At 40.8% G+C, this 22,098-nt stretch overlaps 1 protein-coding gene and 1 long non-coding RNA gene across 12 annotated transcripts in view; one reads left to right on the top strand and one right to left on the bottom strand.

Annotated features, from left to right (window-relative positions):
* The first annotated feature begins 2,267 nt into the window (after positions 1-2,267).
* syne1a (spectrin repeat containing, nuclear envelope 1a) overlaps positions 2,268-22,098 on the top strand; it is a 142,421-nt gene continuing 122,590 nt past the window's right edge. For 8 of the 11 annotated variants that reach the window (XM_039780923.1, XM_039780921.1, XM_039780929.1 and 5 more), the window contains exons 1-4: positions 13,108-13,689; positions 16,116-16,177; positions 21,222-21,317; positions 22,000-22,083. In XM_039780923.1, coding sequence (XP_039636857.1) covers positions 13,545-13,689; positions 16,116-16,177; positions 21,222-21,317; positions 22,000-22,083 — 387 coding nt within the window. In that variant the 5' untranslated portion in view covers positions 13,108-13,544. Of the gene's footprint in view, positions 2,606-13,106; positions 13,690-16,115; positions 16,178-21,221; positions 21,318-21,999; positions 22,084-22,098 lie in introns of those variants that run through there. The other 3 variants (XR_005636822.1, XR_005636821.1, XM_039780927.1) reach the window with 2 other exon arrangements.
* LOC120546175 lies at positions 3,896-5,623 on the bottom strand. Its single transcript, XR_005636823.1, has 2 exons — positions 5,484-5,623; positions 3,896-4,688 (listed from the first exon to the last, which is right to left on the bottom strand). It is a non-coding gene; the product is annotated as an uncharacterized LOC120546175 (long non-coding RNA).

The raw sequence follows: 22,098 nt of genomic DNA, 5'->3' as shown, positions 1-22,098 counted from the left end.
AGACAATATAGAGATCAAGAAATCTGGATTCACAAACAAATTGGGTAGAGATGATCTGTTGTCCTGCAGATTCACGTCCATAAAACCAGCCTCATTCACCTGCTCCTAATGCCACCAGTTTATTAATAAAAGCCCATTCAGTAAATTAATTCTAGAAGCAGATTGCACTACACTGTCATCAAAGCAGATTGAATTCACCATGCACTACATTTGTGCATTTCATTCATTTGCCACAATTGAGCTGAGGATCTGCAATCAATAATAATTGATATTCTTTTACATTATTTTATCCCAGTCCTCTATCTCTCACTTTGTTGAATGAGGCTGTGGCCAGAGCAGTGTAGCTCCCCTTTCAGCTCCTCTAAGAGCTCTCCTGAGATGATGATGAAAGGACTTGTCTAATGGGATTACACATCGTGATAAGTGCTCAGAGCCTAGTGGTTCATCACACCTCCCCCCTGCATTTCAAAGAGTGGCATTGATCTGCTGTGCTGTATATCGGATATAGAGTTTTGGAGAGGTGTTTATTGGCAGGTGTGTGTTTTGATCGATTGTTTACTCCTATAACTGATTTTCTTCCCACCTGCTAAATTTGCTTGCGTCTTCATATTTTTATTTTAAAGGAAAAATCCACTCTTGTACAAAAATTGTCATTAGTTTTAGAGAAGTTGTTTCCCAGGTTTTGATTTGTCGATTGGAATAAATCCCCCTTAAACCCGAGCAGCAGTAGGACAGACAGAAATGATGAGGTCATGAGATAAATCCTGGAGCGGCTCAATAAGCAGTAAATAATGAAGAAACCCATAACAAAAGCACACATGGTTACTTCTTTAAAATACAAGGACATTTTCTGAGTTACAGCTGGAAGCCCTACATCCACATTTTATAAATTCTGTATACTTAATTACTTTATCATCATCACTTTAGTACATTAATTATGTCATGATTGGGGTCGAGACCCTAAATTCCTCATAACTGTATAGTTTCAAAAATTCAAATAATAAAAAAGGAATATAGAATAGAACAGAAAAAGTGGAAGAAAGGAAGAAAAAGCATCTTAAAGAAGCCCAGTAAACATTCACATTAACCCATCAAGATAGATATACTTTGTGTATTTTTATACATACTGTACATATTTATGCACACATGCATAGTACCTAAATGACCATACATATTTATACATGTATGTACATATATACTGTATACATCCACCAATTTACATCTACCTGTACACATTAATTGCCTCCATGATTCAAATTTACATAGCACAGCCATTTAGGGAAAAGTTTATTTTTTATTTTTTAATGGTTTATATCTTTGCATGAACTTGAAGTTAATTGTATGTGATTTTTTTCCTATCCTTTTTAATAGTCTCTACCTGGTTGTTCTCCACTATTTCTTTCCATTTGTCTATACTCAGGCCTCTCTTGTGCCTCCAACTTCTTGTCATGACTTTTCAAGCAGTTATTCTCAATATTCTAAGTAATAAAAGCTCACCCATGTGGCTGGGTTGGCTCAGTGGTAGAGCAGGAGCACATATACTGAGATGTTTATACCTCGATGCAGAGGTCCAGGGTTTGAATCTGACCTGTGACAGTTTCCTGCATGTCTTCCCTCTCTTTCTCACCTAGCTGTCCTGTCAAAAATGGCAGAAAAGCCCCAAAAATAATCTTTAAAAAGAACTCACCCATTTTTTCAGGTGGCATTACACCTAATAAAATGATTGAGGTGAGATAAGATTTTCATGTTTTGCTTCAACTACCCAGTAAAATAAAACAAATTTTTGATGTAATACTTCTAATAGCCCACAAAATCAGTCAATAATTAATTTGCAACAACCCTAGAAAGTGTCCCATGATATCATCAATTCAAGTCCTGATGCTCTGATTTAGTCGCAGGAAAGATACAATGTCAATTCTGTTTTAGGGTGGATTTTTCCTTCAACAGTTTTTTTTCAAGTAAGAAATGTGTTGTTGCCATCAGAAGCGAGGTTTTCTGCAGCAAATTCGGTCCTCTCTTCTTCCCTTGTTGTGTCTTTTACTTGCTGATGAACACTTTCTCTCCCACACTCACAAACATAACACACATCTCTTACAGTGGCACCAGTTGGCATGCGAAGAAACCTGGCATGCTATTGGTCATGATGTCTCCGTGAGAAGGAAGAGCCATCCCTTATGATTGGACAGCAGGTGGCAGTGCATGCAGACAAGGAAGCTGTCTTGTCTGTAGAAGTAAAAGGCTCAGGCATACTGTATGTGATTGCTGGCATACACATACAGTATACACTTACATCATCGTCAGGGGAGGAGCTTCTCTGAGTGTGAGGATTGCACTCTGCTACTGCAACAGGGATGACTTGAAAATAGAAACACAGCAACGTGGACACGATTCAGCCTTGATTACCTGCAGTCAGTGTGAAAACACAATATATACTACTATATATATATATATAATCTGAGTCCTGATCACAGCACGAGAGCCATGCCAGGGTGACGCACAGGAGTTGGGATCTGACTTTGGTGACCTCGGGACAGCAGCATGGCATCACCCAGGCACTATGGACACTCTGCTCGGGATATTGCCAATGTGATGCAGAAGCTGCAAGGTAGGTGCAAAATGCTTACTCACTCACACTGCTCCACCTCGGTTTGCAGCGCTTTTAGAGGTGACCTAATGCTTAGCATGACACAGCAAAACAGTATGAGCTAGAGACACTTTCTGTTACTCAAAAAATGCCTTACATCTTATCCCTTCTGCTCATGACCCTGTAAGTCTTATCTGAGGAGTGTTGTTCAAGTTCATATGGCTTATAAATGTGTGTTAAGGGATGGGCATACCTGAATTGGATATGCAATATCATAGCATGCAGTTTTCAAGTACATTGGACATTTTTAGGTTATAATCAGTTATGTTTTGTCTAACATTCCGTTGCTATCAGTTTTTCCTCATGATTGAGAATAGAGATGGAGATGCATGCAGGTGTTAGTCTGCATAGAACTATACAGTATTGCAGATTTAATGCTATAAGGCTTTTTATTTTTTTGGTGGAAAGAAACAACCAGAGCAGAGATTGTACTATTGCATTGTTCTTGTATGTATTGTATGTACTGTCTGTGTTTATGTGTGCACATGCTGGCTGCATGTTTGCTGTGTGTGTGTGTGTGTGTCTGTGTGTACATGCTTGCACGTGCGTGCATACTGTGCAGTATGTGCATGCGTTTGTCAGTATGTGTTTCTGTATGTTGATAGACTGGAAAGCAGAAAATAGGAAAGCTAATCCCCAGAGAAGCGGACAGGATGAAGTCTATTCTTTGTTGTAGACAGTTACATCCTCAGCCTACTGTACATATAGCTTACTGTGGCTTACTGTGGCAGCCATATGTTTATTCTTTTTAACCTTTGGCACATTTAAAATGAGAAATTCTGCCTTTCTTATCTCACCTCAGGTCTTACTTTTCTTTCATTTGTATACTGTATTTGCAGTAGATATCAACAACATTTATTCAGTCCTTTCCCCTTCCTAGAAGTCAAATAATATGGGTGTACCTTTTTTGTACTGTAACTATTTCACAAGCGTCCAGTGTAAAACAGTGTATCTCAGTGTGGCACACAACCCTCTGACTGACACTCGCAAAGTAGCAAGAAAATCAGGTGACACCAGAGCTGAGATCCAATATGGCTGCTCCCTGTGTGGCTTCTGAGGTGGCAGTTTCTGTGAAAGCTGAGAGAACAGCATCACCAGACACGTGGCTCCTCTGCATCACTGTGTGCAGGTGTGGGTGCACACTTTGAATCCTGATTGTACGCCGATTGATCTAATTTAAGATGTCTCTGCAGTGCAAGGACAGATTGATGTATTAATCCATATGTGGACAGAATCAGACAATTTATCACATTGCAGTGGTGGAAAGTGTTTCCATTATTTATGTATAAGGATACATTACAATCATCCCTGTTTTGGGAAGCTGCAACATATTTTATATACACTTTTATATACACAATAATTGTTTGCATTTCCAGATATCTTTGCAAACTAATTACAAGGTATAACTATAGAGAATATGTAGCCATAAGGGAGTCCACTGCTTTAGATACATTCAGGACGCTCATTTAACACTACAAGGCAGTAAATGACATGAGCTGTAAAAATGGCAGCTTTGTCCCAAGTGTGGTTTGTTCCAAAAATACTCTTCTGCCTGGGTCCTGCTGTTGGGGGTGTGTCCACATTATCTAATTACACCAAGCAGTCCCTTTAACAACAGTTGCTTTATTGTTGATGTCTTGTGGCATTTCAGATAAAACAAGTCTTATGCCGTGGTCATCCTCACAGAAGGTTGGACTGGGGGTCTGTGGGAACTATACTACCTTAACATTTTCCCTAATCACAGAGACACATAGACCGTGTTAATGGCTACTGAATTACATGGGGTATCTTTTTCTTGTAGCCTTGAGTAGAAATGAACTACAAGTCTGAAATGCTGCCTTTGGTGTGAATGGATTTGCTTGGACATCAGCTATGTTTTTTTTTTTCTTCTTTTTTCACAAATCACTCTTTATGCTATATGTTCTCCTCTGAGTACATGGTCATATTAGCTTATTTACAGGGGGCACGTGGAAACTAATTTGACGTGACATTTTCTTTGATGTGTTCTGGTTGGCATCCATCTCCTGAGAGACGAGAGCTGAACCTGTGATGATATCATCAAGACATTTTGTAAGAATCAAAGGCAAACACTTATGTTGTTATTAGTCTGAACATGAAACAGCTCACAGCATAAATAGAACATACTATGACATAAGCATGTGTTACTTATCTTTGGTATATTATGTTGTGTTTCTATAGGTACAGGTCACAAGCTTGGTCCCAAATGACAGCTCTTAATAAAATCAATGTCGCCTTTGTTCAAGGTGGCTTGCTTTTCATTTCTCAAGGTTTACGGTAATTGTGTCTCTCCAGCATGATTAAGTGTTCAGAAATTTTAGTTATGTTCACATGTTATTGGGGAAAACTTGTTATTGGGGAAAGCATTCTAATTTGTTATCACCTGAGAGTTAAATATGAAAATCTGAAACCATTTGGGTGTCTTTTAAAGCCTGATTAGATTAACATTTTCTTTTAAGACAAGACAATGTTCTCAAATTAGCCACATTCCACAAATCACCAGATACCATGAAATTAACTATACTCCCTTCAGGCTCAATTTGGAAGCTGTTAGTAACCACTCAACACTGCAACATCAAAACAATCAAAAACTTTTGCCCCAGTTTTGGGTCTGTGTTTTTCTCCTTTCAACCATCTTTTTTGGTGTACTCTCTGTCGCAGTGAAAAAACAGCAATTAGTGACACCATATGGCAGAGAATGGCGAGTCCGCTTTGAACACCTCCCAGCCTGAACTCCTCCATATGCTGTGGAATTTGCCTGTTTGTTGTCTCTCATTAAGGAGAAAAGCGATGCACTGATTTTCCTATTTCAATTTCTCACCTGTTTTCTTCGGCATGGGTGGCAGAGGCATGCATTCCCGCCCAAGCTTCTGGGTTTTACCGTCTGCTAGCCTATCAAGCAAACAAGTTTGCTAAGTCTCATTGTGTTGGGAGCACCTGGTTGAGTTTTCTGTGCGTAGGCTGTGTGTAATCCTGGACTGGCAATTTGCCTATGATCAGATAATACAGGAGATTGCCGCAGACTGAGTTTCTCAATCAGTTCAGGCTTTGCGTGTTGTATTATGTTTAACATGGTGACTACATTTAAGGAATTTCTGCAGTATGGCCCAATTTTTGTAAGCACCTAGTGTCATTTTAGTCAAGGAGGATGTTGAGCAGAAGGAAAGGTGAAGAAGAGGGTAAAGGGCAAAGGCAACAGAGTTTAGTACGTCTGGAAGACATGAGTGCCACACTGAGTGTATTAGATGGAAGAAATAGGGATGAGAGAGGCAGCGGAAAAAGCAAGAAAATGAGACTGGACACGGGGGGGAGAGAGAGCCCACACACCAGTTTTTAAGCTCTTGATTGCTGGTGGGACTGGCACAGATCCTCAGGTTGGCACAGGGCCAGGGTGACATCCTGTTGCCAGGGGCGACATTATGGTTCAGCCACAGCCAAGGAAGGACCAAGCAGACGGTCACCTTGAGCCATGCCAGCCTCCTGTTTAGTTCTGACACCACCATTTATCGTCTGCGGCTCGATACCACGGCTTCACACAAACACTCGCACAGACATCGAAACAAACATCCCCCCCCCCCCCATATCATACCACTTGGAATCAGCAGTTTAGCTGAGTGGTTAAACAGACACAGAACAAGTCTTTATATATATATATATATATATATATATATATATATATATATATATATATATATATATATTTATTTATTTTTTTTTTTATTTATTTATTATTTTTTTTTTGTATATATGTATTTTTATTGGAAGAATGAATCTTTAAGGCCACCAACATGAAGCCATTACTCTGTTGTAGCCTCAGAACTGTGGCAGGAGGGCCAGTGTGGGATAGAATGGGATAGTTGTTATATATTCTGCTGCTTCTTTTCCTTGTCCTTCCAGATTGTGTTTATGACTTGTTGCCATAGCGGCAGTCGCATGACAGCCAGCACAGTTTTTTTTGCCCTGTGGGCTTATTGGCCATGTCTTGTTCAGCTTCTGCTTTTGTAACAGGACATTATGTTGGTAAAATTGTGTGTGTGTGTGTGTGTGTGTGTGTGTGTGTGTGTGTGCGCGCGCGTGCGTGCGTGCGTGCGTGTATGTGTGTCTGTATACTAAGAAGTATTTAGTCCATGCCCGTTTCTCAGTGACAGCTTCTATTGCAGATCAGATTATAATCTATTTTAACCTGACAGTCAGTGAGGGTTTGAGTGACAGATCACAAGATTAGGTCACTGGGGGTCCCACCTATACAATATGGAGGATGGGCCTTCTTTAATTTACTCTAAACATTCTTTCAAAGATCACACCTTCATGAAGGTCAAAGTGTATTCCAACATAAGTGTCTCTTTTTGTATTTAGTTCAAACCAGGAGGGAAGAAATTGGAAGTATTCTAAGTACTCTGGAAGTATTGACAGAATTTGGCTGTTCAAGGTGCTGCTGACCCATGGGCCTGTACATTCAATGTGAATTAAAGTTACAGCTTTAAGCCACACATTACTGTAACATCTCTGATTCTGTCTGTCAGATTGAGGCATCAGATAGTTTTGATGAACGTACAGAACAATGTCCTCACAGATAAAATCCTGACACCTCAGTTTGTGACCTCAAGACACATTCAACCTCTGTCTGTAATACTTTGAGTTTCATGCATGCTCTTATCTTTCACCCACAGACACCTCTGTCCCTTTTTTTCACCTGTCACAATGTGATTGGATAGTGGAAAATTCTGCCTCTGGCTGGCGGTCCATTTAGCACTCGGAAGGTTTTTATAAAAGAGGTCAGATTGTGATGCCCTGACCTCTGAGAGGTCAGCTGGTCAGATAATGTGATTATTTCATCTTACCTGAGTTAGTAGTGAAATAAGTAATTCACAGCTTTTATTTTAATCAGCTTGGAGCACCAGATGGGTTGGGTTTATCACATCAGTAGATATTTAAAAAAAAATCTGTCTCTCACAGAAAAGACCATTGACATTCAAAATACACCTAAACTAGCCTGACCCTTTCATCACTCATTTGATTATCCTGTTTATACAGTAAAAGCCAACTTACATATGTCTGCAAAATGAGGCACTTTCTCAGCTTTTTACTTATGTAGTCATTGTTTACTCCTCCTGAATTCAATTACCATGTTCCCATGTTCCTGGTGGGAAGTTGAGATCCCTTTTCATTTACTTTCAATGGAAAACAAAGCAATGGAGGTGCTGTATCTGTGTAATGTATGTAATATATATGTAATATTGTTTCCTGTTGGTATGCTGACATCTGTCCCCTCGAGCCCTTTCTCGCTCTAAGGGTTCCTGCTGCAGACAAACACAACCTGCCACCTGACACAACAAACCCTGTTTTCCTGCTTTTAATAATTCAAGAATGTTTAGTGAGAAAAGTGAGCATTCAGGCCATTTTTAGGGAATTTGAAGGAAATGAATAATGCCTCAACAGAATGGGATTACTAACTGGACAGTTGGTTGTTGTTAGAGTAAAACAAAAGGCATACATCTGCTGGTTGCAATAAGAATTGGTTCAGGTTCACTTTCAATAAGACCCCAGCTGGATGAGAATAAATACACTCAAGTGGTTGTGTGTGCGACAGGATTTTGTAGATGATTGTGGCTCTGTTCCAGTCAGTATTTTTATTTCACAGCAAAGATGGGAGTTATAACTGAATTTACTGCTCTGGCCACAGTGATTTATTTAGTGTGCTGACGCCAGTCCTTTTACTTTACTTGTCCCTGTAATGTGTGGCAGGCCACTGAACCTGGATTAAAGAGCTTAGACTGTCTGACCAACACACAGACACACACACACACACACACACACACACACACACACACACACACACACACACACACACACACACACACACACACACATACACACATTAATAGAGAGAGCAGAAGAGAAACATCAAGCTGAAAATATTTTTTCAAAGCCAAATTGAGTCTTTATACGTAATGCTCTTAGTGCCACTAAGTGGCACTTTGATATGACCCCTGGTGCCTCCAGTGGAATAGATGCTTTGTATCGGCTGCATGTTCAGTCTGTTTGTGTATGGTGTTAAAATGTGGTTTTGTTCAAATGTGGTTTTGTTCAGCTGAATGTACTGTATTCACCTGATAAAAGAGCCACTGAAAAGTAGGAAGAAAATTGCAGCTCAAATCCAGTAAGGCACAAATGTAACACTGTTTTGCTACATAATATCATCTGACTTTCTGCAGCATTCCTGTCAGAAATTAGTAAAAATAAAAATTAAATTAAATTTTTTTTTTTTTTACCGTAGGTGTATTTCTTTCAATTTTTTAACATTCTAAATACCTTTTCCTTTTTCCCTTTAAATTATTGGCATGCTTATCTGTTTCATTGCTGTGTGTGTGTGTGTGTGTGTGTGTGTGTGTGTGTGTGTGTGTGTGTGTGTGTGTGTGTGTGTGTGTGTGTGTGTGTGTGTGTGTCAGTATCGCAGGTGCTGAAATTACTGTATCAGTGGCCTAGCTTTAATGAACACTGTGATGTTTGGACATTTTTGTTACTGACAAAGTGCCTTCTCTGCACATCTGGTGCTGAAAAGGGAGTGATGGTGCTTGAAAGAGGAAAGGGGTTGTTTTGATAATCATTTTGACTTGTTCCCCCCTTCTTACTCTCTTTAATGTGGTGTCATTAGCTACTGAAATGTAATTAGCAATGCTAATGGGCTGGCATTTGGACTTCCGTCTCAGCACTTATGTTGGGACTGGTAAAAATGTGCTGTAAATGAAGTGGGATGGCGAATAGAAAAGGCTGAATGGGCATGTGAGGGTTGAGTGGATGTGCTGAGGGTGTGATAGAGGGTGTTATTGAGTGTTAGGGCGAAAGTACTCTGGCGGAAGTGCAGAGAAGGGTTTTTTAAATTAGGAATTGTTGGGGTGAAAGAGGAGAGCTGGAATTAGGAAGTGGATAAAGAAGCTGTTGGGAAGAGTAGAAGGGCAGAAAAGCCCCCAAAACCTGTAAAATCACTTTGTGTGTCAATGCAGTGGATTACGAATGTGTGTGTGCATGTGTTGGGTGCTTGTGAATGTGTTTGCGTGTGAGTATGGAGAAATTTAAGGGTACCTTTCTAGTACACAACAAAGCCATCCATTTAGTGCACAATAGCTTTAATGTTATATTGCAGAAGAAAATGCATCATCGCTAAAGAAATCTAAAAGGCTTCCGTATAGCCACATGGTATCAACAGTGACATTGTGACTCGATCTATTCATACTTTCATGGTACCGTTCTTTGAATTGAAATGCCTACCAGCATGAATAATATTAAGATAATATAATTGAATGAATGCATTACTAAATTAATACTTGACAGCAGAGTGTGTAACCTTGTGCAGTACATGTGGAGTGCCTGTCCATGTCTGACCGACCATAATCACGGCTGGTGAGTTGTGGAGTCATTAATAGATTACCAGAGATCAGAGATGTTCAAGTGCAGAGCAGGGTCATCTGGGACGCTGCATTTTAAAAGCTGAGCTTGTGCTGAGCTTGTTCATTTTTAGTGTGTTGTCTTCTCTTCTCTTTGTACTGTACTTCTTCAGACCAGACTTTCAAAGAGAACTTCACATACTTGAAGCTTTACTTATCCACTAGGTGGGGCTGTGTCTCTATACAGTTCAAATAAGAGCTAAATAAGGCTAAATAAAAAGTCTTGGCTGCTCAGGAAGAAAACCCAAATATCCTTGGGGTGAATAGATTATGATATGAGCAGAAGCAGCATTATTCAACCCTCCAGGAGGCCGTTTGTTTTTCCTTTAATGGCTGAAAAGAGACTGTTCCTCCTCTCCTCAGGAAGCCTCACACCCCGCAGACATACCTGTGTGAGCGCCGGGCGCTGACCCAGGTCCAACCTCCACAAGTAGGGCTGCCAGGGGCGCCACTAGGGATCCAGACCAGCTGAGGTTCAGTCTGTTTTAACCCTTCAACCAACCCCCCCACCTTTCTCTCTTGGAACACTCCTGAGGTCTGATGCCTCAAGGAGTCTGTGGGTTTATTCTCGCACATACAGTAGACAAGAAGATGAGTCTGTCTTCATTCAGCTAATTTTATTGTGTTTGTGTGTGTGTGTGTGTGTGTGTGTGTGTGTGTGTGCGCACCTGCTCGCACTGCATTTCTTTCAACTCCCATGGTGAAACCTAATAAGTCCCATGAATCCTTACCATCTTGTTTTGATTTTGTCCTGGGGTTGTTTTTCTAAAAAGCTTAGCTCTCCAGGGAAGTTCAGCTCTTTCACTTTCTGCCGGACAGCTGCTAACTGGAAGAATTCTCAAAAACATACCGACAAAAACAGAAATGTTGTGTTTTAATAGACTATTTGGAGTTCCAGTATGTCAATAATTAGTCTTCATTTTCTGTTTCTTCCTTGTAGATCTACTGTATTAAACAAAATTATTGTCAGGCTAAAAGGAGTCTCATCGGTGGGTTCAGCACCTTGGATAGTTCCGTTACACTTCTAAATTGAACTGTAGCTCTTCAGGAATGATTTATCAGACACCAAAACACCTTTAACATGGTAGAGAGACTGGTATAAATAGAAACAAATTGTGCATGGGCTTATTAGTCAATATATTCTTTTCCATAATTTACATCATTGATATTGTGTGGGCTACACAAACAGCAGTACGTAAAAGAACAACAGATTTTTGTATTTTTGTCTGGCTGTAGTTTGGGTCTTGCAGTAATATTATTGAGTACAGATTGTGAGTGTGTGCAATTTGAATGTTTCATTGGATTCTGCTTTCCACTGGCGTAAAAATTATTTGTAATTTTTTTAGAGTGCTTAAGTAAAGGCACTGTATATGTAAATAACAAAAACAGGACATCATGAATATTTCTTTGAACTCTTACTCTTAGTATCTGTACGTACACACACACACACACACACTCAGGTACATACACAATAATCATACAGACATGTAAAACGGACCCTCGTTTCAAAGGCAGGTTTGTGGAATAGGCTCACAATGGCACTATGACGGCCAGTTTCACGGCTGTTAAAGGGAGGAGTGTCAGCAGTGTGATTATCAGCAGACAGATAGCGGATGACAGCTGCCATTATTATTGATGACTTTCATAATTAAAATCCCTTATGGGGAGAACCCAAAGAACAAAAGGGAAAATCATACAAATGATGAATGGTCCTTTCATCTGTAAGGCTGATATAAGACCCACCAGGCTATTCTGCACAATTATTGCTTTCCTGAAAACTCTCTGAAAATGGTTTCAAAGAACAGCCCAGTGTTTTTAATATTGCCAGAGTTTCTCTGTGTGTGTGTGTGTGTGTGTGTGTGTGTGTGTGTGTGTGTGTGTGTGTGTGTGTGTGTGTGTGTGTGTGTGTGTGTGTGTGTGTGTGTGTGTGTGTGTGTGTGTGTGTGTGTGTGTGTTAGAGAATAGGGATGGACGAAATAAGAGTTAAAATAGACCGAATAAGAGAGAGCATAGGTTAGACAGAAAGAGAGACAGAGATAGAAATCAGACAGTGAAAAGGAGAAGAGGTCAATGTACTGCAACACTAGTATTTTCTGCTAAAATTTTACTGTAGCAATGGAGGGGGTTGGGGTAATTTTGGCTCCATAACACGGGCGTGCTTCTGATCCAGTTCCTAGTATCAGTTTTAGTAACCCTTGCGGTTGGAGAGTGTCTCTTTAGATGCTGAATTCAGAGCAGTTGGATGAACAATACTACCATTGTCTGCAGTGTTGTTTGTTTTTCGTCTTGTTTAATGCTGAAGTTTTACAAGCAGTAGCACAATTTCCACTGCAATACACATTCAGTCAGAGTGAATAAAGGTTAAAACACTCTTAACATTGTTGTTCCTATTGTATTCACCTCTCTTGTGTTGAATACAGTACTCCCTCCCTGGGAGAAAACAAACAGACAGAACTACTGAATGTGCCTGTGGTTCAGATGAAAGCGGATCCCTTTTGAAGACGGTACAGTAGCAGATCAGACAGGACGACTGCCAGCGATAGTCTGCTCCCCTGCAGGCTCTATAGAGTAGAAAGCTGCAAGCCTCAGAGCACTGCATGGTATCTGTGTGGATGAGAGAGAGAGCAGGGGTATTAGAGTGCCAGTAACACATAGGGAATTCCTGCACGTCTGTCCCGATGCTGTGTTAGATAGTGTGTGTGTGTGTGTGTGTGTGTGTGTGTGTGTGTGTGTGTGTGTGTGTGGAGATGCTCGCAGAGTAGAGCTCACACTTCCACCCCTCCTAACCTGCTAAACGATCCCCTTCAACCCACCCACCACCCTCCTCACCACTCAGTTCTCCCTTTCCACATCAGTATGGGGCTGCTGTGACATCACTCATTCCCACGCACTCCGATTGGCTGGCCAGTGGAGGGAAGAGGATTGTTCCCGCAGCCTACAGTGAGAAATTAAGAGAGAGAGGGAGAAAGAACGTGGGAGGGAAAGACAGAGGTAGAGAGTGTGTGAGAGGGAACCAGAGAGAGAGAGAGGGAGAAAGGGACTAAGCAAGAAAGATTGATGCTGAGGCAAGCCGACACTGCACTGCTCTCACTCACTCACACACAAACACACCAACACACACACACACACACACACACACAAACAGTATCGCACGTACACTCACATCACACTCCAAAGCTGCTTAACAGGCAGGAAAAACACAGAGTCTGACTGAGTCGGCAGCCTGCTACTGCAGGACAGGACAGAGGACAGCAAGACGAGGAGAACAGGAAGGTGAAACATTCCTCCCTGCTTTGCTTCAGAGCAACAGTTTCACCGTTGTCATCTCGGGAGGTCCAGTGCTCCAGGGAGCTCTTTGAAGACACCTCCCCAAAAAAAATTGAGGCAGCAAGGGCAGGAGCAAGGGCAAGTGTAGCCTCTCCTGGAGGTTGCTGTGAATGTCCTCTCAACGTCCTCATGAAAACAGGCGGGAATCAAGGTGTAGTCTGGGGTACAAGATGGCACGACGAGCAGGGGGCGAAGGCTCCCCGAAAAAGAACACATCCCTCAACCTGGTGACGGGGTTCTTCCACTACCTCCGCGGTAAGTGGGACAGCGTGTGCATGAATGTGTGTTTCCTTCTGAGATGGATAGTGTGAGAAAAAGAAGGCAAGTACAAAGTGTGTGTATATTTTGCATGTGTGGTAGTGTGTGTGTGTGTGTGTGTGTGTGTGTGTGTGTGTGTGTGTGTGTGTGTGTGTGTGTGTGAGAGAGATTTAGTGTGGCACTGCAGTATGGACTGTATGTGCCTACTGTATGTGAGTCTGTGCATTTGCAGTGTAATTTTTTTTGTAAGTGTTCCCTACAGGGGAGATTTTTTGGGCTGTGGCCATGGTGTGTGTTAAGAGAAATGTGCAGAAAGGGGGCGTTTCCACTTTGGCAGCGTGTGTGTGTCTGTCTGTGTGTGTGGAGGTCGCTGAGCTCTGAGCCTACAGCAGGTAAAAGCAAGCTTACCCAGCAGACAAGTACCAGCTCACTGCATGTGTTACAGCACAGCGGGCAGACTGTCAAAAATGTTTGATTTCTTATCTCTCTGTTTGACCCTGTGGCAGTTCGCCTGTCTGCTCATCTGTATTTGGATACCATGCATTCAGCATTCTGTCTCACTGTCTGATAGATTATATTGCAAGATTACATTGCCATAATGTTTCTTTGGATTTGTGTCCTGTCACATTAGCTGTCTATCCTATGGGGAAATAAGCGAAACAGAGAATGGGTCAGAACCACAATTACAATAAGTCTATAGACACAGCCTCTGAGACAGCAAACTAGATTTTAATGATATCTCATTAAGGTCATCTTCACTGTGGGGGGTCAAAGTGGGAACTCAGGGGCTGTTGATGAGACTAATGAAGATGATACAGGCCAACACTAGGCGAGAAGGTAATCAAGTGTGTTAAAAAATGCTGCTGCGAGGCTTGGTTGCTGAGGACGGCTGTTTCCCTTTGTGATATTGAAAGAATGTGAATGTGTGTGCATGTGTGATTGTGTGTGCACCGAGTTCAAAGTCACCTCGTCCCTGAGACTGAGAGGCTGGCACCACGCTCGTGCAGACATGTTCTCCGTCACATATGTTCCTGCTCCAGGATGTGGGGGCAAAATCTTTCTTATTCTCATCCAATATTACATTCCATCAATATTTGATTACTCTTGGACCCAATCAAAAGATTAATTCATAGAATGGGGACCTGCTCAGTGGCACGTATGACTTTGCGTGAATGTATCTGCATTATGTATGAACAACTCCCCCCTCCCACCTCTCTGATGCACATACACCCCTTACTGTTCACATCTGCCCACAGTACCTAGTGACACACTAACCAACTTGAGTGTAATCAAACCGTCAGCATATTTCATTAGGTAGAGGAAAGCACTGTGTCAGACGTCCTCTCTCACTGATAACATGCTTATCTCAAGGATATTGCTCTGTGGCGTAGACGGGACAGAAAAAAATACCATCGTCACACGTGCCAGTCACTGTACATGATTAGATCCTTAGAGTCCCAGGCAGACTATACATCTGGTTTGTGTACATTATACAGGGATTCATGCAACAGCTGCACATGAATTTGTCAATTACAGATGTAACTGTCGCAGAATTCCCTATTGTTATTGCATTGGCTGCAAGCATTAATGAATTATGCTGTCAAAGGGGAATCACGAAGGAAAGATTACAGCAGTAATGTAGTTGATTCTAAAAAGCCTGCAGAACATAATCAATTCTCAAAGCTATCTCTATACTATGTTTGCCTGTGTGTGTGTGCGCTTGTGTGTGTGTGTGTGTGTGTGTGTGCATGCGTGTGTGTACCATATGTTTGCCTGTGCCCACGTGAGAGACCAGGCTTGATTTATGTCTCGTTCCTCATTTAAGTTAAGTGGCTTTTTAGGGGACATCGTCAGCAGACATCTTTGCTATTGATTGTGCCTTTGCTAAATGGGCTTTATCGCTGTAGCCATCACAAACAATGCCCTTTCTTATATGTAGGTAAATCAGAACATTTGGTGTAATGTTGGCTCTATGTGTGTGTGTGTGTGTGTGTGTGTGTGTATTCTAGCAACAGATTGCATGCTTGAACTGTGGTCAGAAATGAATAAAGCCCTCTTATAGATCAAGGCAGAGGTACATGTCATCATATAAGAAGAACCACTGCCCTTCTATCATCTAAAGGGCATTTTTGAGAGCAGGATTTTTTCTGTCCACACTAAGAGGAGTCCAGCTAGTGAAAATGTCATCCTTAAATGTCAAATGCCTTCTCTTACCACATCAGTGTAAGGTATGATGTGGTGTGACTGCGTTCAGACACATTAGACCGACAGTAATAATATCAAAGTTAATTAGAGTTGCCATACAGCTCTGCAAACCTCAACCAATTCTCAAAACAATGGACAATGAGAAGATTGTGTTTTAATCCCCTCTTTGTTTATGATTGCATGTGACTGATAGTGACGCTCTGGGCTCTGATTTACAGATGAGCAGGAGGCTGTGCAGAAAAGGACGTTCACAAAATGGATCAATTCCCACTTGGCAAAGGTAAGAGAGTCTGGTTGATTCCCACTGCTGCTGCCAGCATTGTGTGTCCTTTTACACACACACACACACACTGGTGGTGGTGAGTCTGGGTTGAAAACTTACCCATCTCATTGCTTTTCCGCTTCCAATCACTTTGCTCTTCTATTGTCCATCCTCTGTGCTCTCTGTGACATTTGCTCCATTTCCAAAAAACACACCATATGGGACTGACTGTGCCAGCTAAGACCTTGCACGCACTCGCTCATGCACGCACACACATGCACACACACACAGGCATTCTTACTTGCATGCCTTTCATATTCTTTTTTATTCCTCCAATCTCATATAGCTTGTAGCAAGGATTTACTCTCACTCTAATTATCACTTTTACATCACAGCATTTAATACACTGTATATCTTTTTTCCTGCAAGCTACTGTCAGTAATTTAAGTCTCAGTAACCTGTAAGCTCTCTGTCTCAATATGGGCCAATTTAGATTGTTCAGGATAAGAATTTTTAGTTAAAGACTGCCCTTCCTTTGCTTCTTCAATGAGCTTGGACACCAGTATATCTGTCACTTATACTAAACAATTACACTTGATGCAGCTGCATGCTGAGGGGACATCATATGCATGTAATTATTGTATTATACTGCATTAGGCTCCTCAATTTAACCCATTACTGCTTGAATAGTGTGTCAGGAATGGGTGGACAAGGCAAATATGGCACAGCGCAACACAATTAAGTGTTATTTTAATCTGCAACGCTCCTTTCAAGGTTTCCTATTTGATTACGACAGCTGTGGAGGCCTTGAACTGCGGTGACGTGGAGCAGAAAATTCATTTGAAAAGCACTCTGGAGGGAATAAACCTTGACGTAATATTAAATATCATGTCTCAGGACCGTGCCAGCAGAAAATTACATACAGCCCAATACTTAAATGCCTTGAATTTTTAATACTGTTTAGATAAGCACATAGTTTATTTATTAAGTCATTTTGACGCAATAGAGTAGAGCCTCAGTCCTATTGCTATTTCATGGTCACCGAAAATGTTTGAGTGATAAGAGAAAGACGATGAGGATTCAGAGGGATACCAAGGAAAAGGAATCCTCAAAACGTCTGGATTAAAAACTGTAAAGGAATAGTTCAACATTTTAGGAAAAGCACTTATTCACTGTCTTGCCAAGAGTTTAATGAAACGATTATTACTACTCTCTCACATCTTCACGTAAATATGTAGATGGATCTAGCAGCTTAGCTTAGCAGCTAGCTACGCTGAAAATTAAGGCTGAAAATAGCCCTCTAATGCTTACTAATTAACACATTACATCTCAAAAACCGAAGTGTAAAAACGACAGTTTGCTGTTTTACCGGAGGTTGTGTGCGAAACGTGAGCAGTGACTTCCTGGAGTCTCCTTTGGTTGCTTAGTAGCTGCTCCAAACCGAGAAATAGTCCGGCACATAACCCGCCGTAAAACCACAAATTTTACATTTTTGTACTGATGAAACAAACAAGATACAACATGCTAATTATTGAGCTTTAGAAGTGCTGGCAGGCAGATTGTGTTACCTTCAGACTGAGCCAGGCTAGGTCTCTCCCACTGTTTCTAGTGTTTGTGCTCAGCTAAGCTCACCATCTACTTGTTACAGCTTAATATTTACCATACAGACGTGAGAGTGGCATCGATCTTCTCATCTACCTCTCAGCAAGAAAGCAAAACAACATACTACAGAATGTCTAACTATTCTTTTAACTTAACTTAAAGTGCAATAACATAGTGTCATTCTGATAGACCAATAGTACTAAAGCCCAATTCTTTAGAAAAAAAAGCAATAAACAAAGACAAAGATCTGGGAAATTTAATTTGAATTCCATTTAAATTCACTTTAATTAGTCAATTCAGCTAATCAATAGATTAGTGATACTATCACACAGGTCCATCAGAGGAGATAACAGTATTTGTTCCCCACGCTTCTGTCCCTGCCTTGTTGATCAAATTAGTTGCTCTCCTCCTCCTCTACTATCATGAAACTACTTACCCTTTCACCTGATGCCTGATGTTGCCATAGGGACACTGATGGGCCTATATCTGTCTTCAAAAATGCCTTGGTCGTCATGGCAGCTTGGTAAATGTTCGGAGAAGGTTGTGATGAGTAGGGGGTAAAAGTCAATTCAGCAGGTGCGGAGCACATGTTGTAATAAGAAGGTTAATTTTTTAAAGAGGTCATTCTGTAAACTAGTAGAACTAAAATGGCATCTTATGGGCTTGTCTCACGTCTATAAATACTCAAAGAACCATTTACAGAAACAAAATGTTTGAGAGAGACAGACAGAAGGATAGAGAGAGGGAAAAAGCTTTAACAGTTGCTTTAGCTTTGGTCTCAGAAGGATAGATCATGCCCTTGGCTGTGCAGATGATTAGGCCACTCCAGTTATCACAGGTCTTTAATTCAGCACCTAAAGGTATGTGATTAATCGTTAGGTGAGTTGAGACGTGGTATGAAGGCTTCCTTTTACTATCGCTCCCCTCCCCCTTACTTTTCCACTCCACAGGTATAACAAAAGAAGTCTTATGAGCTCTGACAAAGAGTTTCTATGAGAAGACGTACTGAAGCTGGTAATTTATACGGAAGATTAATGACTCTCATTACTCAGAGTAGTTCACCAGATTAAGTCACCAGTTATAGACCAAAGGTATAAACTGTAAGAGAGCAGCAGGGCAGTACTTTTTACAGGTTGTTTCTTTCATTTAAATAGAGGGTGATGTTTTTTAGACCTCGCTATTACATATATATTATATAAGAGGATATTGTTTGAATTTTGCTCAGAATGGTAGAATTTTGATTCTCATGTAAGTATCAGGCTTGTTGTTGCACAGATGCACCCTGCACTACAGTGGAGTGACAAGGGGGGAGAATTCAGTGAGCGGCTCCCAAGTTTCCATTTTGACAAATCCTTTCTGAGGAGGTTAAAGCTTAATTACCAAGTGACCGGTGTGAGCGGCTGGGGTCTCATCGTCATCAGGCATTTTCCAGGCAAACAGTTTTAGTACAGTAATCAGTGAACCAAGTGTTCTTAGAGATTACAGCAGCGGTAAAGTAAAGCGCCCCACTCCTCTTCCCTGCTCCCCCTTCTTTCTTTAGTGGGGGAAGAGGTGGATTGAGTGGATGACATACTCCATGCACACTAAATTCAAACCCGGCACATCATGGTGCATGGTATGTGTATTTTATTGACAATTACAGTCCAGTTATCCTTTTTTGCATTTCCATTTTGCATTTCCATGTTATGACTTTCTTTGTAACAGCCAGAAGTATTTTAAAGAGACATTCATCCTGTGCTATAAGTTCATGCGTGAATTTTCCAAAGTATAATGCAACTTACTGTGATTCTAAAAGTTATTCACGTTGTTGCTTTTAAGCACATATAATGCCCTTTCAGAAGCTCGCAAATAACTTCAACTTTAAAAGATTTGGACAGTAGGTATCTGATGTCAATTGTTCCTTCAAACTGGATGCATTGCCATTTAAAATGAAACCCCTCAGTCTTCTCTTTGTTTCTGCCCCACCCTCTCTCTTTTATGCTGTTGATCTTTTGGAATCCCCTGAATCAAGTGTACCAGGGGAATAACATGAGAGCACAGACAGACCCACATCCTGAAACTCCTCTTCTCATAATCAATTATGGCCCAGACACTCATATGTAATTAGCTCATTAAGACCTTGATTTATTTTTTTAGCTCATGTGGCTGAGCATAAGAAATGGATATTACTTTCTTATTTTGTAATTAGTCAGAAACTTCCTCATTAGCTTTGGGATTATAATGAACAAATAGGTAAATTTAACTTCAATTAGCTCATGGTATAATCTACCCCTTTGAAGGGGTCTTTGTAAGTGTTTCTTCTGTCAGTTTATGATAGGGGCACAAGTGTTGTCTGAATATTCTAATATCCAAAGCCATGAAATGACATTTGAAGGGGAATTAGCGAGAAGAGCTACTGTATTTGCTAATTAATTTTGAAAGACGGGAGGGTGGTGTCCCTTCTCTTTTTGCCTTCTATAATTTTTCTCACTGCCACTCTTTCTACTCAATTATACCCCTCTTGCGTATCCACGATGTTGGGGGTTGTATATTTTTCTCTCTCTCAACACACTCCACTTGCACGTGCTAACATAGACACACTTGTGCTCACATCTCTGCTTCTGCCATTTCTCTCTTTCTCCTTCACTCTCTTTGCCACTAATCTCCCTGTGAATGGCTCGCTCGTCTGAATGCTTTCCCCCCTCTAAACCTCTCCTCAGCCCCAGCATGTGACTGTACTTTAAGAGAAATCCTTGATGTGGTGCCGGCAAAAAACAGAGATATGTGGATTTCCCAGAGTCTAGAAGTCTGTGTCAGGTCAGGAAGGAAGTCAATGAAGAGGATACAGTTTGAAATCATCAGCATATTTTAGGATTTGAAGACCCCATTCAGATCCTGCTGAGCCTCTGCTTATGGCTGACTCTAGCTGTCAGTAATACTTGGCACAGCCAAACTCTTTTGGGGGCTTCAAGTACATATTCTTTTTTTTTACGAGGATTTCCTTCATCCACGTTTCACAAGTTGAAGTTAAAGTATTACAGTATAATATATTTATTGTATTTTCGTTTATTTATGTGGCTATGCCACTAAGAGTAGGATAATATTGAGAAAAACCCCTTCTTGCCTCATAGTTTCATGTACATTGCAAGAGCTATTAAGGCTTAAATCCCAGGTTTTTGCATTCCAAGAAAACAGAGCAACCATTGTATGAGTTTATAGCATGCAACGTTCATTTAAACAGTGAATTTATGTATCTAATTATGCCAGGGCACCTACTGTATTTAGAAATGTCTCTTGCACACCAAAAAAATTGTTCATAGATAAATTGGGAAATTTTACTCATTCTCATTCCGTTTTCAATGTCAAAAGCCAAATCTTTGCATTCCAGCAGGCATTACATCATTTCTATGTGTGCTTGTTTTAACAGAAATCAAAATCAGTTTACAATAAAGTCTCTTGGGTATACTTGTTCTCTCTGTAGCGTGTTCCGCCTCTGGTGGTGACAGACCTCTTTGAGGACATCAAGGATGGCGTGATGCTGCTGGCCCTGCTGGAAATCCTCTCTGGACAAAAACTGGTAAGTCTCATGGTCATTTCTACAGCATGTGATTTGAACACAGACTTCAAACACTTCATATCCTCTGATCTTTCTGGATTAAATGTTAACTTAAATTGATATAACAAGGATCAGGCTGGTCAAATAACAGAGAGATTCAGTCATTTTTTAATTGTTGTTTATTTTTGGTTGTTTTTTCTTTACATAATAACGGTCAGTGTTTTTGACAAATCTCAAAAGAGCGTAATGCAGTCCATGTGAACTGAGCCCCAATTACATGGAAATGCTCATTGATCGGCTTTTATTAGGATGTTTGAATTGAACAGAAAAGCCCAGATTAACAAGGACAGATCATAGTTCACAAACACAGACAAAGACATTCCCACATACACAGTTTGAGGATTTTACTTGGCCAATATTGCCTTAGGTCTAAGCTGTCTATGTCCTATTGATCTGGCTGTTTATTATAAAACACAGCTCTGATTGGACCTCTTGTTCTTTCTCACTTTATCAGCAAACACAAATACAATTAAAAAGAATAAATGAGAAAATAAGTGTGCGCTCCTCCGCCGTCATTCCCACGCTTGTGCTATATACCTTTTCTTCTTTTCAATTGCACTGTTTTATTTTATCTATTTATTTCCCTCTCTATTTCTCTATTTCTTTTTTTTTCCATCTCTATTGTTCTCCTTTTTCCTTCCAGCCATGTGAGCCAGGCAAGAAGCTAAAGAGGATCCACTGGGTCACCAACATCGGTACAGCTCTCAACTTCCTTGAGGGTAGGAAGGTAAAAGTTCAGGGC

Source organism: Perca fluviatilis, chromosome 18 (genome assembly GCF_010015445.1).
Source record: "Perca fluviatilis chromosome 18, GENO_Pfluv_1.0, whole genome shotgun sequence".
Classification (NCBI taxonomy): Eukaryota; Metazoa; Chordata; class Actinopteri; order Perciformes; family Percidae; genus Perca; species Perca fluviatilis.
Note: the sequence above shows the minus strand (reverse complement) of the source record. Positions and strands in the feature narration are given on the sequence as shown.